At 36.0% G+C, this 17111-nt stretch overlaps 1 protein-coding gene across 1 annotated transcript in view; it reads left to right on the top strand.

Annotated features, from left to right (window-relative positions):
* Positions 1-17111, top strand: part of CACNA1A (calcium voltage-gated channel subunit alpha1 A) — a 361279-nt gene that overhangs the window by 119685 nt on the left and 224483 nt on the right. The window contains exon 4 of the mRNA XM_087955556.1: positions 15533-15638. Within this exon, the coding sequence (XP_087811682.1) occupies positions 15533-15638 (106 nt within the window). The remainder of the gene's footprint in view (positions 1-15532; positions 15639-17111) is intronic.

The raw sequence follows: 17111 nt of genomic DNA, 5'->3' as shown, positions 1-17111 counted from the left end.
AACACACTCAAAACCGTAGAAATGGTGGTAGACTTTAGAAGAAACCTTCCCATACTATGTACCACCTCTTACAATACTAGACAACACAGTATCAACAGTAGAGACCTTCAAATTTCTAGGTTCTACTATATCACATGACCTAAAATGGACACATAACATAAAAATCGTCATCCAAAAAGCACAAAAAGGATGTTCTTTCTGCACCAACTCAGAAAGCTCAAACTGCCCAAGGAGCTGCTGATAACAGTTCTACAGAGGAATTATTGAATCTATCATCTGTACCTCTATAACTGTCTGGTTTGGTTCTGCAACCCAACAGGACAGACACAGACTTCAGAGGATAATTAGGACTGCAGAAAAAACAATTACTACCAACCTTCCTTCAATTAAGGACCTGTGTATTGCATGAGTCAAAAAGAGGGCTGTGAAAATATTTACAGATCCTTCACATCCCAGACATAAACTGTTTCAACTCCTTTCCTCAAAACAATAGAGCACTGCACACCAGAACAACTAAACACAAGAACATTTTTTCCCCGAAAGCCATCACTCTGCTAAACAAATAATTTCCTCAACCCTGTTCAACTATTACAAAGTCTGCACTACTAATACTGTTAATCTTCTCATCACTCCTTATCACCCATCCCCTCCCACTTGTGACTGTATGACTGTAACTTTGTCGCTTGAATTTATATTGACTATTGCCTAGTATGATTGCTTATTGTACCCTATGACTATCATTAAGTGTTGTACCTTATGATTCTTGATGAAAGTATCTTTTCATTTATATATACTGAGAGCATTTGCATCAAAACAAATTCCTTGTGTGTCCAACCACACTTGGCCAATAAAGAATTCTATTATTCTATTCTATTCTATTCTATTCTATTCTATTTCTATTCTATTCTATTTCTATTTCTATTCTTTTAGAGCTGTGTGGCTGCAATTACTGCTGAACCAATCTTCTGCCTCAAGCTGTTCAACTTCTGCAATGCTTTGGCTAGAATAGTGCATCTGCCATGTTCAGCCCAGCTTGCTTATGTGCTATATAATGTATATGCTGCTTTCCCTTAGAAGGTAAAGAAAGCTGAGAAAAGGAAAGGTTAGAGTGAATGAACAAGTGATTTTGAGATTACTCTGATTTGTGTGTATATGAATATATTCCTGTTAGGCCTGTGATTAGAAAGTCAAAAAAAGCATCTGGTGCTCCAGCAATTTCAATCTTGGCTATTCATAAAATAAAGTTTCAAATTAAATTTGGAAAAGAGTCCTTAAACCCAATGTTATGCTCAGTGTAGCAAAAGTCAAAATTAAAGCACCACTGGTCATTATATCTATTGAATAAAGATTATTATCATTTTGAACAAGTGGTTCCACTACTGTTCTCGCTGTCAGGGTCCCCCCCCCCCCTTGCATTCAATCAAAATCTGCTTTTCTGCCTCCTGCATTCTGGAGCAAAAACAATCAGGTCTTGCATTTCTTTTATTTAACTTCCCTTCAACTATTTGTGCTATCACATACCCACTTATATCCCTTTATATAGTTTTCATACTTTATATATTATATAGTCTGTTCTCAAGGCTAAACATCCAGCTCTTCCAATTTGTTTGTAGATTTCTGATAAAATCGTTGACCTAAATTTATTTTTAATTAAAAATTAAAATGCTTCTGCATCCTTAACACGTTGCTTAAAATGGAATAAAATACTTGTATCACGTAGTGAAAATATGATTACTTCCTTGGATTTGAAAATTATACTATTGATCCAGTCTGAAGTTATATTTGACTTATTTACCATGACATTAGTTTCCTGGCTCATGTTGTTTTGCAATCAATTACTGTTCCAATATACTTTTCATTAGTGCTATTACTAAGCCAATTTTTCCTATATCTGTGTATTAGGTTTAATTCTGTAAATAACTTAGGCATTTTCCCATTATATTTCACTCCCTCCATTTTATCTTATCAAATTTATTTTGAATTTTATACAACCCAACTTTATGTCATCTACAATGACACAAGTCATAAATATAAAATATGAAAATGATATATTTTATTTGGTGAAATCTGTTCCTGTTAAATCCATGCCAATGTTTTGATAATTGTCAGTTTTCAAGTTACATACTTTGTAGCCTAACCATGTGCTTTAGGATCTTCCCAGGTAACAATGCCTCTAGTGTCTTGGATTACTTCCTCCCCTTTAAAAAAAAGGATAGAAATGTCTGCTTTCCTACGATCATCTGCCATTTCCCAGTTCTCCAGGATTTCTCAAAGATGATAAAGATTTCGTCAGAGCATCAGTTGTTTCTTCAGTGCCCTAAAATGTAATCAATCTGGTCCTGAAAATTTAAATTCAATTGATCTAAAGAAATATTTCCTGATCATGTTTCTTGTCCAAAACTATTCACACTTTCATCTACTCTTCACAATTACCTTTTGAGACAAAATCCTTTTTGATGGAGGAGAGGGAACCTAATTAAACATTGAATGTACTTTTTCTTCACTACTTGTCTTTTGCTCTCTCCATTGAGCATACTGATTATGTTCTTATCTTTTTTATTTTAAATATATTACTTCAAACATAAAGAAGCCTTTTTTTGTTAATTTTAGCTTCCTTTGCTAATCTCAGCTTGTTCTGAGCCCACGCCCGGTTTAGCAAAGGGGGGGAAACTCCCAATATGTCACGTGATGATGCCGTGACGTGAGTTTGACACCCCTGACTTGGATGATTGAGAATCTCTATAGACATATTGCTCCTATTGCTAAGGGATGGTGTATGTGCCGAATTGTATGGGTTTGTTTCCATCCAATAGACATCAATTTCTCTCTACCATTAATACTGGCTCCAATGTATGTGGTGCTGAATTTCATTGTAAGGTTAAGATGTACAGAGAGAGTGTCTAGGGAAGCTATGAAGAGTGCTTTCTCCTTACTCCTTTCTTTTGACGCAAGAAACCACTGGCAAGACCTAGTTACTTTGCGGAACTTGTGTTATGTTTTATAAGAACAGTCCAATAAGCCATTAAGCATTCTTCTTCTCTTGCCAGGACTTGGATCTTTTTTCCATCCTGAAAAGTGAAGGGAGAGAATATATTGTATATGACAAATGAACAAGAGCGCTGAATCTTGTTTCTATACTGTCGAAGAAACAGGGATGCATTATGATGGGATTCCTAATCCTTTACTATGTTGCTACCTAAGCTTTTCTTGATTTCATGATTATGCCTATAATTTAGTCCACTGCTGCTTTTAATACATTTAATTCATTCCATTACTTCATTGCTTGAAACATTTTATTATAAGCTACAAATGATTCAAAAATAGGACAGGAATACATACAATATAAATTAATTAAAACATGGCACAGTGATGACTCTATGAATGTGGGTTGCCACTAAAATCAAGGCTGGCCTATCATTAACAGTACTTAGCATGTTCAGTTGTATACTGACCAGCTTTTTTGCTTTGTATATATTGAAAAGTGTGACATATGTTCAGGTAAGATGAGGTGTGAAATATGTAAGAAGCACTGAAAGAAATGGCATAAAAGATGTGAGCTGCTATAGCTCCTAGAACAACTCTGAAAGAAATGCCTGGACGGGAAATCGAATGCTTGCCATATTGCTGTCATGAGGCTTGAAGTTCCATTTCAGCAGAATTTATATCAAGAGGGGAGAGAAAATTGGAGCTAGCAATGGACATTTCTCCACTCTGCTTTCTTTATTGAGAGAGTGAGAGTGGAAGTGGAAGGGAGACAGACGGCACTGGAGAACTCAAGGATCTGTCAAGATTTCCTCTGGGAAAGAGGCTTGTGTTGTGTGTCATCATTTGGAGCTCATGGGTTTAGCCATATGTTTAGTTTAGCAGTGCTCCAAAGCAAAATAAATTTGAATCATTGGTCTCTCAGCAGCAACAATAATACTACTATTGTACACTATAAAGAGAAAATCTGTTACAAAACCACGTTGATGAAACATACCATTGTCTCATTTTCCCTTCCAGCAAAATTTGTTTTTAGAGGTAGCCGAATAGAATAGTACTTTCTCTAAAACTGTTAGTCAATAATCACTAATATTCTTCATAAATGTGTTTAGTTTGTAGTCCCACCCAATCTGGTTCCATCCAGAAATGTTGGTCTACAATGGCCATAATTTCCAGCTATTTGCAGTCCAATCTGTGTGAACTAGAATTACATGTATACAATTAATTAAGTAGAAGCATAGATACTCCTGTTGTTTTCTCCAGAAGAGCTGATTTAATCATTTTAAAGAGAATCTATGTGGTTTTTATTTCTCGCCACTTACTTAATCCTCTGAGTTCAGATTCCCCACCAGTTAAAATACATCTAAAATGTGAACATAGGAATTTGCTTGGTGAATCCAAAGTTCCATCATGTAGTTTGTTTCATTTCTACTACTGACTAGCCAAATGGCATTAAACAAGTCTTTCCTGTTGCTGGTCCGTTTTCCAGCATCAGGCATAGTCCTTCTAAGGGTAGAAGAACCTTCAGATTTATCAAAGGAGATGTGTTTTATCAGTTGTCATTAATCACCATTTGAATTATCATGATTAACAGCAACTGATAAAACACATCTCTATGGATTTGTCATATTTTTGGCATCCTTCTTGTGTCATTTGTTTGTGCCAATTGGGTTTCAGGAGCCGTTTGTTCATGTAACAGTATGACTCTGTTATCCAGTCTTTTAAAGACATATTCTTAGACTGAGAAGCATTTCAAAAGGGAGGGAGACAGCTGTTTGCTGCAAGATGCTGTAGAATTCTGCTATATTGATTAAGCTCCTGGGACTACTGCCAGTTGCCTCTAGGATTAAATCAATATAGTTTGCAAAAGTAAAAGCTTCTCTTTGCTAGAGACATAAAATATTGGAAAATTTTAAATGATAAAACTTACAAGTGATGCTCCCTACTTACCTTGCCAGAGATGAGGGTTAATTGGGATTTAAGAATATAGAATAGCTGTATCAGCAAAACAGTCATACTGTTAAATGTCCCCAAAATTAAATAGCCAAGTGATAGAGCAATGGATAGAATAGGAAAAGGGTCAAATTTCAGTCAGAAGAGCAGGCCAAGGTACTACAAAAGTGTTGCCTATTATATAGAAAGGACTTCGGAAGATTTCTCAGGTAAATCTTTATTTCATCCATGTATGAAATAACCTTGTATTAGGATCTGTACAATGCAGTTTGCTAACTTCGATCTCTTCTTCCCAGTGTTCTGAATACTGTTGAATTGGCATTTGTTTCTGCATTTTCAGCACATTTTTTGAAATTGTTTTGTTCAACTTGATCTTAAGGGGCTTTAACTCTACTTTTACCAAAATAATGGTATGTAAGTATGACAAGTATGTAAGTAGAATTCAAGTTCCAAACCAATTTAGATGATATTTCCCTTACCCTATATGATCAAGGTAAAATGTTACTAAATAGAACAAGATTATACATTGTCTAATATAATCATGCAGTCCTGGTTGGAATTTTCTTGGGGTTTTTTTTTTTTTGTTGGCTATTCAAAAAAGTTCAGGAGGGAAATATCTTGTGAAATTCAGGAAAGTTTGAATTTTGCTCTGCACTGGGTTGAGTCTCACAGAATCTGATCTTTTTCTGATGTAACAATGGAGCTTTTTGCTAGGTTTTGCCGCTCAAGGGCTATTCAATGTTTGTCACTATCTACCTGATGAAGTCACTGTCATACAGATGATACGAATTTATTTTATTCCAATTATATTCTAATTTAAATAATTAAGGAATGGGTGAGATGATGATTTCTAAGAGTTTTAGTAACTGGCAGAACGTCTAGAAATACTAATTCTCATACATAAATCTAATACATTATGAACCGCAGTGGCACAGTGGTTAGAGTGCAGTACGACAGGCTACTTCTGCTGACTGCTGGCTGCCTGCAATTTGGCAGTTCAAATCTCACCAGGCTCAGCCTTCCCTCCTTCCAAGGTGGGTAAAATGAGGACCCAAATTGTTGGGGCCAACATGCTGACTCTGTAAACTGCTTAGAGCGGGTTGTAAAGCATTGTAAAGTAGTATATAAGTCTAGGTGCTATTGCTATAGATCTAGTTCAATATGGTGTAGCTGGGATTGGTAGACATGCCTCTTTCTCATTTTTGCCTGAAATAACAGAATCCCAATTCAGATCTGGAAATACTAACTGGGTCATACTGCTGGGCTTACCCGCTTCTTCGTGATGTATGCTCATTTCTATAAATTAAAAATTAAATAGATAAAATTAGAAATAGCATGTTCCAAATTGTTTTTAAAATATTAGCAATCATGAAGAACAGGAAATTCAGATCAGAGTCTATGGCACTAGGACAAGATATTCTTGCATTGTTCTCTTTGTTCTCTGTTTTCTAATGAAAAATCACTTTTGGCACTGCTGTTGATCCTGTGAGCAAGGCATGTAAATATCATGCAATTGTTTACAAATTTTATCAGTAACATGTGTTTTAATCATTTTTGGATTGATTTGTGAAATTGATAGGGAAGAAAAAGGTTAAACTCTCTTTCCCAATATGATTTTAAAACATTATCCATTGCTTCATTTCTAATATTTTTTTAAAAATAGGATATTATATATTCAGCTATCAGTTAGATCACTTCTGCTGTGGCAATAATCTAAACATTTGTCCATTTAAATAACTCCACTAACTTCTACCTGAGATCATTACCAGAGGCTTAATCCATAAGATTAATATACAATCCATTCATGGTTCTAACATGAGTTATTTCATATACAATGATTGCCATTAACATTTGAAGCTCGCTCCTCATTCCCACCTCCAGTGAATTATTTATAGGATCCATGCTAGAATAATTTAAAATTTGTTTCTTTTCTAATTCAGAAGCACTAGCACATAAGAAAGGGAAAAAAGAGGAAATACAATAAAGGCAATTAATTTGAATAAGGAGTTATAACTCATACATCCACCATAATGGATACATAACGAGGAAAATACCTGGCCCGCAGTGCTATTATATTAGAATATTCTGGGTTTTTCACACTGCCTTAGTACTTCTTTCAACTTTATGAAATGGATTATTTTTCATAGATTGTCAAGGAAAAACACAGATTTAATGGCTTCCGTAAGGCTATATAGTTAATTCATAGCTGAAAGGAGTTTTCAACTGGGCAATTTTTACTTTGCAAGCTCATGTTTTTGGCCATTCTGCCCTTATAGTGTTATGGTTTTGTTTTTTAATCTTGAGAAATTTTGGTTCAGTTTAATATGGCTTACTTTAGATTGATTTCACTGCTCTTGTAAAATATAAATAACAACAGCCTGCCTTACATAGTTAAGTGAAGACAAATATGACAAGGCAAAGCATGTGTTCACTAAATGAGGTATATAAACAAAAATAGCTTGCCAGAAACAGTAGGTGAAATCAATAAATTTACTATTAATTTTGTTACAACTCTCAGTGAGTGTAGCAGAGATCTGCTTGTACATTTAAAAATCCTTATATTATTAATGTGGCTTATTGTTGTATGATAGTTTCTTTTATCAATCAGCATGGTTTGCAATATTGACTTAAGGTCAGTCCAGCTTCTCTCTCTGGTATTCTCCCTGCAACTGTGAGTAAAGAGTAATCATTTGGATTGGCCCACAAACACAACTTTGCAAACCCAAGGAAAACTATGCAAAGTCTTTCTCACAAGCTAAGCAAGCTAAACAAAGGGGAGTGACTTGTTGAAGTTTCTCCCAATGTGTTGAAAATAGGTTAAATACCTAATAACTGCTCTTGCTATACAGGTGTTTCTCAACTTTCCCACCTGTTATGCCGTTGCTTTTGCTTCTTTTGCTTGGCTTTACAACTCCTTTTATTAGGATTCCTTGTTCCTTAGGTGGCTAATATAGAAAATTTTCTTTATTAAATAGATGTGCCAGCAAAAAAAGATCAGTTATTTGTCTTCTAATTTGGAGAATTCAAGATCACTAAACAATAAACTTAATAATAATACTCTCTAGATTTCTCCCTTCCCCAGAGGGGTGTTATGCAAAATCTGAAATATGGAAAGACTGCTGAAGTGAGCTGCACAAATAATCTTGCAACAGCATCACTTAAGCAATCGCATAAATGATATTTTTGGGGTCAACCATGCTGTTGCCTTAATGGATTGCATTGTGGTCAGAAGACTGATGTGGTCTGAATCAAGAGGTTTTGGGAACAGATGTGCTAAATGGACATATCCACTCCTCTCCTTTATGAACACTCACAAATCTACCCCCAATCATTTGGAGACCAGACCTTTCTGTCTACTATGACTATAACACATCTCAAGATGAATGCATAGTTATTTCCAATTGCATGAGATGTATAACTGTATTACATCCATATTAGAACACGTATGTGCTGCATTAATACTTTCCAGTAATTTCTCTGCAAGAGAAAGCTAACGTGGGGTTGTTTTTTTTGGTTAAGATTAATCTGTGCTTAAGTATATATTATTTTCTTAGATGAAGGCAATTAGTTACAAAATGTGAGGGAACAAAGGGTCATTACCTTCTAGAGCTTCAGGTTTTGAAGTTTGAAAACTAAAAAATATTCTTAAGTTTCTTACCAGTCTTGGCAAGAGTGGGAGGGCAGATGATAAAGCAGTGTTTTTTGATCTGCTGGCCATTTCTTTGTGGAATGAGCTGTACAGACTACTTTCTACTTTCTGTGTGAAAGCCTGTATGGGCAACAAGGGAATTAAGAAAAGCCTCAAAAATAAGAAAAGGAGTGGGAATCTACCGAGGATGCAGATTCTGTTACTCCATGAAAGCTCAAACCGCTGCTATAACTGGATATAAAAGGTTTCAGGGATGAAACCTCTTACTCCTTTCGTTTCAGCGGCTTTAATATATAAAAGGCAACGGTGCCTTGCATTCTTGCAAAAGCAGGATTCCAGGCCTGCGTTATAAATCCATCCATTCCCCGGCCGCCTCTTTTTATGACTTTCCAAAAGCACAAGGTAGTTTCCTCCCGCCTCGGGACCACCTGGAAGGCTGGGAGGGGGAGTCTGAGGAGCTAAACACACGTTTGGACCCGGGTCGCCTTCGCCCATTCCGCCTTCCCGCTGAAGGATCTGGCGCTGGCGTCCGCTTCCCCCGCGTCCCCAGCTGCTCTCCGTTTCCCCGCCGCCAGATCCGCTGATTCAGGCTCTTTCCGCGAAAGCCAATCAATGGGCAGGAGGGGCCTGCAGCGAAGCTCCGTGGCTCAGCGCTGACGGTGCTGTACTGTTGGGAGTCAGGCGACGCGCATTGCAGTCTCCGCTCCTCCAGCCCACCCCAAGAACTGGGCTGGTCCCAGTGGCACGTTTCAGCGCCTGCCTTCGCTGCTCCACTTTCGAGAGCGAGCTGGCGGGCGGTCTGCTGCTAGCTAAGAGCAATTTTCACCCCTTCCTCGCCATCGTTAAGTGGCGGCAATTGCCTCCGAAACAGGCAAGAATTGAAGAAGTAGGGAGCGCGGGAGCTTAAGAGAGGAAGAAGATAGTCTCTAGGGCAGATGCTGTGATTCAGGGCCTCAACGCGTTTTTTTGTTAGCAGCTAGGCAGATTTTAAACCAGGAGGGAGTACTGTAATGGGATTCAAATTGCTTTGAATGCCAGCCCTTCACCTATCTGACAGCTGCCTGACCTACATGTGACAGCAAACCCTGAGGTTCCTTGAAAAATGCTGTCTATGTTCAGATGCCTCTTGGAGAAGTTTGACCTGGGAAGAGAGAAATTAACCCTAGTTCTGGGGGAAAGTAGTTGAAGGGTATAATGCAGTTTATGGGGAAAATAACATTGATATACTTGTGGTATTTTTCAATTTTATTCAACAATTTAAACGTTGATTCCTTTGAAATCTGGGCCATTTTCATCTCTTCCTGTGGGCTGTTAGGATCAATGCTTTATAAACACCTCTGCTATTTATTTTACCATTTCTAAACCTATCTATTCCTAGTCCTTGGAAAAAAAAATACCAATCTGGATGCTCACATAACTCAATTCTCACATGCCCAGAGCTGACACTTTAATTGTAAAAAAGGAAGGGGAAAAAGAAAAAAGAAAATAAAACAAAAAGAAACCCAGCAAGCTCCCCAGACTGCTGTTTGATATATTCAATTACAGGAAACCTATTACTGTATTTTGAAAACTTCTGTGATTCTTATATTGGAAAATAATAGAAAAGTGCATGTTTGCTTGATCAATGTTTGGTCTGGAACAAAAGAGAGACAATTGCTCCTTTTCTCTCTCTAATTGGTGCTCCCCTGAGCTGGTTGTCCTTAGGTAGTACTAATACAGCAGCTGCCCTTCCTGTTATTATGCTGGCACAGCATGAAGTCAGTTCTTACTATATCAGGCTGCAGCTAAGCTAAGAACACCAGACCTCTTTGGAGGGGGTACAGAACTTTGCAGCAACCCTTAAAATCCTATAATTTCTGCATAGTTCAACTACTAGTGTACCAGCTGTGACAAGAACTGATTATCTTGGCTCCCAGTAAGACATAAAATACTATGATAATCATTAAAAATTGTAATGTTGAGCAACATGCTGAATGGACAAAGAATGTAACTTTAACAAAGAAAAAAAGACAACTGCTTAATGCATGAGATGTCAGACTTTCTGTAGCCTCCCTGCCCTGTGTAAAAACACTGACAGGAATGTCAGCTCAGTACCTGTAGAGAGAAGATAATCTTCACAGAAAAATCATATTATTTAAGTTTGAGAAGAGATATACCACTAAGATAATTTTGCTGTTTCCCACACAACAGGTCCTAGCAACACACTTAGATAGCAAATGCCATAGTCAGAAGTCATGTATTGGGACACGATAAATGTACATTCTAGATAATATTTCTCCCCATGCTCTGGAAAAAAAAACCTGGCAAAACAAATAGCCCTAGTATAGGCTTCAAGACCTCTGTCTATAAGTCAAATGCAGCATTGAATACAACCAGACAATAAAAAGGTCAGCTGTGGTTTTGAAAAAAGTCAGCAGTCAGAAAATATGACCCCTCCTAATTTTGGTTGCTATTACTTATGGACAAAAGCAGTGCTGTAAAAAGTTAAGTGATAAGCAAAAACAACAGGTGCATGATTCTTCCAGCATAAATATGAAACTTATAAAGAAAAGTTGAACTATTGGATTTTTATTTGTTGCTCATATCTCATAGGAGGCCTGTTCTGGGCACATGTTCCTAATGAGTGAACCATCCAATATGCGAGAAGCAGGGACAGGCTGAACTAGTATCAACTTTTTTCTAAAAGAAATAGTTTGCTTTGAATCTCCTTTCGTTCAGTCACAATTATATTTCCTAGATTAGCCATGCAGTTTTAATGGGGTTAATAAATTGTTGGTATTTTCCTTGTCTGGCATATTTTCAATCTCCCAGTTAGTCTACATCTCTGAGAGACTGGAAGACTCCTGTCTAAGTATTGAAACCATCCCAATGTGACTTAGCTTCTCAGTTCAGACAAGCTTGACCAATGCCGCCACCTGCTTAGATCCATTTAACAATTACATGCAAGTAACGCAGCTTTTCTGCCCTTTCTTTCCATCCCAGAATTTATATTAGAAAAAGATGGTGTACAGTCAGATGTGTTTATATTAAGATGATAGTCCAATAAGTAGCTGATCTAATTCTAAATCTGTAAGCAACACCATTGAAATACATTTCAGGGAGGCTTCTGATCAGGACTTCAAAAAGTTAAATATGTCCTCTACTTAGAATCCTACAGAAGTAGCAAATTCGTGCTATCATACAGGATGTCATGTAATATGTAATAGTTTGGTGAAATGCAGTTAACACTATTTCCACTTCTAAGTCTTTTTTTTTTTTAAAATAAAAGCTTAACTGATGCAAGTACTTGTGCCTTCACATTAGTTGTGAGTACAGAAAGTCTGAATACTGCATTACTGTCTACTTAATACTTTCCAAAAAGGAGAAGAACATTAACGGTAGCTATCTTGATTATCCACCAGGAACGTGACCAATATTTGACCAATCATACTCTTCCATAAGATGTATGAACATTTTCTCTTGATCTTAATCCTATCATATATAATATTTTGGTTCATGTTTTAAATTTTATTCTGCTGTTGCTTCAGTTCTTATTATGACCCACATTGGAAGGATTGGTATCTTAAAAGATGAGATAAAAATGGCCATATTAAATATTTAATGCCACATGTGGTAGGGAAATAGTGCTGTCTGCAGCTGTCTGTTAAATAAATTAATCACTCAGGAGAAAAAAGCTGCAGAACAGAATTCATCACAGGAAACTGCTTTAAGAGTGGTTGCATAGCTATACAAAGGTTATATTGACCTTCACTTCCAGAATGTATTTAACAGGTATAATTACCAGTATCTCTTAGATAGGGCCACAGAGAATAAATAGGAGAAGCATATTTCCAATACACTTAGTGGACATATATCTTCCAGCTCATACAGTGGCCTGGTATATGCTAAAAATGATTGAATTTATCTTATAGTATGTTTTAAATAATTAAATAAGTTTTTTAAAAAAAAAATGTTTTCAATTCTCACACACATACAAATATGCCCATTTCATTACATCTAATTCCACAAAAATTCAGGTTCCTGTTTCCATATCTGTGAAACATGAAGAGGGAATGAACTCACAATGTAACTCACAATAGGTACTTCTGGGTAAGAAATGGCAGATGGAAAACAGTTCAACAACAAGAGGAACTGATGACTGCTGTGGAATAAAGAGCTACTGAATAAACAGGCTCCTCAATAAGTTCTCTCCAGGCAAGGAAAGGACTTAAGATCACCAAAAATAGTCTAGACTAGGAGTGTCAAACTCGCGTCAGTGTCATATGATGTATTGGGACTTTTCCCCTTTGCTAAACCAGGTATGGGCGTAGCCAGTGTGTGATGCATCCATCTGTTGGTCCAGAAGTTTGACAGTCCTGCTTTAGACCATTGCTCCTCACAAGGAGATTGCAAGTCTCTGCATAGTTAGAGCCCTGGGAGATGAGGGAATAGTCCTCTTTCCCAAACTGCATTCAGCACCTTTGAAAGAACACTAAGTTCACATAGTTTTTTTTCTAATCATTTTTTTGAAATTGCTTTTTAACTACTTTTTAGCTATTGGGAATCTTTGGCTTGACCAGTCTGAAAATACCAAATGAGTTCCCTTCAATCCTTAGAGAAAGAAGTTTAAGGGTATTTTTTAATTAAAAAAAACAGAAAAATTGTAATCAGAATTTTGATTTTGAAAAGTTAAAAGCAGAGTAAGAGCCAGATGGATTTGAAATAATGTTTTGGAATTAATTAAAAGATTTTTTAAAAATTCTCTTAAAAATATGATAAGATGATACTTCAAAAGTTGGACACTAGATAAAACCAGAAGGAACTAAAGTTAGCTCAATTAAAGAAAAAGAACATTTAAATTTGACTTATTAATAAAGAATGAAGCAAAATATTTTAACATAGGACATATTGAAGGATATTTCTGAACAATGGATCCAGAAATTAATTATAGGATTCTCTGTCTCTATAGAAAAAGTGTATTTAAAGGTGTTATGAAAAGAGAACAAATTTTATCTGACAAAATTGAGATTGATTTGAAAATGTAGTTAAAAATGACAGGATAATATAATGAATGATATGAAAAAAGATGCTACATGGGACATATAAAAGAAACCAGCTGATGTCTTGATTATTAAAAGGGATATACAAATAACAGGCCAAGTAAGGGACAGACAAATATTTTCTTATGTTGAATTTACAAAAGAGACGTTACTTTGAAGAATTTTGTGAGCAGAGACAAAGAAAAATGAAAAGAATCCAAGTTCTACGATATTTGAAGAGATTAAAGATTAAGTTTGTTAAAATAATAAAAAAGTGGTTTTTATTTTATCAAGGGTAAAATAGATATGTTATTCCTGGAAACCTTTAATGGACTTTTGCTGATTAGGACTGAAATAATGAGATTATGAGGATTTGACTGCAGATATGAGATGGGATATGAAAAAAAGAAACCATTTGTTGCTATTTAATTCTTAAATTACTAAAATTGTTTGTACTTGTGATAAATAGGAAGTCATTTCTTTATATATTTCTTTTCTTTATATAGTTACATATATTTATGTATTTATAAATATAAAAGAAAAAGAATATATAAAGAAATGATTTTCCATCCATTCATCTATAGATGAAATGAAATCAAAGCAGGAATAGGAGTTTATGAATCCTGTTTTTAACCTTATTAGATAGCACTGGGCTCCCTGCTCTGATATTTATTCTCTCTAAAACAGTAATTTCTTCTGATCTTCTAAATGCTGTCAAAAGAGATTGAGGATAAATACAAATAATCTAGATCATCTTCAAAATTTAGTATTGCAATTGTGAAGACAAATCATCTGCCAGTCCCTCAAGCCTTCTCTCTTGATTACTGTTAATCAAGAATTTCTAATATGAAAAGTCTACCTTTTAAAATATGCATTGATATCTACATAAGGAAGAAGTCATGACAAGACATTACTGTTATTCCTGTAGTGATATCCAGGATATCCAAATAGAGGATAGATCATTCCTATATCTTCACATTCTCTATAAATTGACTTCAGGCCAAATTATAATTTGAAGTTGATAATTATACTAGCTCTCTCCCTCTCTCCCCATCCCTCTCTCCCCCCCTCCCTCTTCTGTTATCATTGCATGTTAATGCTTGGGTAAATGGCAATGATCTCCTGAAAAGCAAGATCTAATAAGTTTTAAAGGGCTGTTTCATCTGGTGCTTTTTTAGCTGTACATAAAAATGATATAAAATGTGATTGTAAGGAACACATCAGGTATCACACAGTATTAGCTACAGCACATTAACAGTTATTCATTGAGGGCAGTTTTCAGTTTGTTGCTATATAATAATGTGCAATGACCTTAAGGTGTAATTATTACGTAGGAATTTCTGTAGGAAGCTAAGTGCACCTTCCTCAGAAATTGTGTTAGAATGGGTAGTAGTATTTCTTTGTAGTTGGATCCAGTGACTTTAGTTCACAAAGCTTAATGTCCATTAGACTGTTCTAATATAATACTTTTCCATGTCAGTAAATCAAGAGGAAAATATGATATGGCCATGCTTCCCAATGAACAGCACACGGTGCTACAGATAAAAAAATCAATATGCAATTCTTCTATATTATTCTTTTTAATGGATTTTATGAGCAAGGAAAAAAGATCAAGCATGGGAAAACACAAGAGGATCAAAAGTGGGAAATAATATGATCAGGAGCCCTAATAAAAGTCTATAAATGAATTATGATGATAGCACAATGAAATCTATATCCAGGCACATTCTTAGTCAGAAATTTGATTTTAAAATGGGTCTTTTTGATAGTAAAGTTCTAAGCTAAATGGTATTTTTTAGAACCCATTGATGTTTAGGGAACTCATAATAGAATACATTGGCATAAGAAGTGGGCGATACTGGGAACACTTCTTTTTTGACCATGCATAAAAATCCACTTGTCTACGAGTCTTTCCTTAACCCTGCCTTACTCCTTTTGAATACATGATTTTAGCAACTATCATAGCAAACTGCATTGTCCTTGCTCTGGAGCAACATCTACCTGATGGAGACAAGACACCAATGTCAGAACGATTGGTGAGTATAATTCTCATTCCTCTTAAACTCTACTGTAGAAGACAAAATTTTTAGCCCTCTGGAGGGCCATTTTCAGTAAATTAAGTAATTTGTGGCCTAATGCAACATGTGATTTGAGATCCCCATTCAAAGCTTTAAGGTAGCATTGTGGATGGATTTCTACAAAATAAATGATACAATTACATATTCAAAATGGAATACACGGAGGAATTGAATTTAAAGATGTGTCCAGAATGTTTGAGGAATTTTGTTAAGCTTATTGCTAAGGTTGAGAAAAGGGAGATGCAGTGTTCTTTAGATATTTTTCTCTTGATCAGGATTTTCTATTCCTAACATTGCCAGGTATGCTATAGAGATGAGCTAGGGATCCTGCTTGTGAATTGGCTACTCTTTATCTGCAGTAATCCATTCTGAATTCCTAATCTTGGTATTGGATCTTTGTTACTTATTTGAGTTAGATGATTTCCACCTCCATAATTTAGGATTTGGGTTTGGAAGAAGTTGGGAGTTTATGGCCTCTATAGTGATCATGCATTTGCCTCAGGAAGCATTTGCCTCAGGAAATCTCTGGCCCAATACATTGTGACAGTCATGTGTTTTTCTTTGGAGTAGTTCAGTTTCCCAGTAGTTTTACAGGAAGGTGGGGAGGATGTGGAGCCCTAAAGGAAGTGTTTTTCTGTCATGAGCTTCATATTTAGAACACATTATCTTGGAAATAAGGCTTGGTCCACCTCTTTTGATCTTCCAGAAGCAGTTCATATGGAATACTTTCCAATAATTGTATTAAATAATTAGATAATGCAATAGAAATGCTATATGCCCCTATTTGGTATTCCATTATTTTTATTTTTACTCTTGAATGCATGTTTTGTATTTAGTATATTTATTATCTTTTACATACCACCAAGATGATTGTGGTGGGAATAAAATAGAAGCAAAAGGAACGGAATGGAACAGAACAGAATAGAATAGAAGGTATAAAGGTTAGGTGCAAAGTCAACCTGGAGTAATATTCTGTTTACAAGAACGGCACTGTTGGCCCCAATCTATGGAGCTGGTTCAGCCTGTGATTGGACCTGCCACTTGAAAACCCCATCAACCTAAAGCAGGCATGGATCACTCAGAGCATAGCAGCAGAGACAGGAAGCCTTCGTCTGTTATTCATTTACATAGCCTTCTTCAGTTGACATCTCTGCTTAGGAGTGTCCTAGTTTTCTGGATATGAACACAGCTGCATACACTGCAGCCTCTTTTCATCAGCTCTGGCCCTATGTCAAGATCTTCCCCCTTTTCATAAGTTTCAGTAAAATTGCCCTATCCTTTGATGAAATAATCTTTCTTCATGAACATCATCTGTTATATGGAACCAGAGTTACCAACTAAAAAAATCTGGTATACAGTTAAGAATAGAGCCAAAACAGAAATACAGTAGTTGCTAGTTTTCCAATATCAAAGTATAGCACTGCTTAATGA

The sequence above is a fragment of the Notechis scutatus genome, chromosome 2 (genome assembly GCF_049901735.1).
Source record: "Notechis scutatus isolate UNSWTSFEM ecotype Mainland chromosome 2, rNotScu1.2, whole genome shotgun sequence".
Lineage (NCBI taxonomy): Eukaryota > Metazoa > Chordata > Lepidosauria > Squamata > Elapidae > Notechis > Notechis scutatus.
Note: the sequence above shows the minus strand (reverse complement) of the source record. Positions and strands in the feature narration are given on the sequence as shown.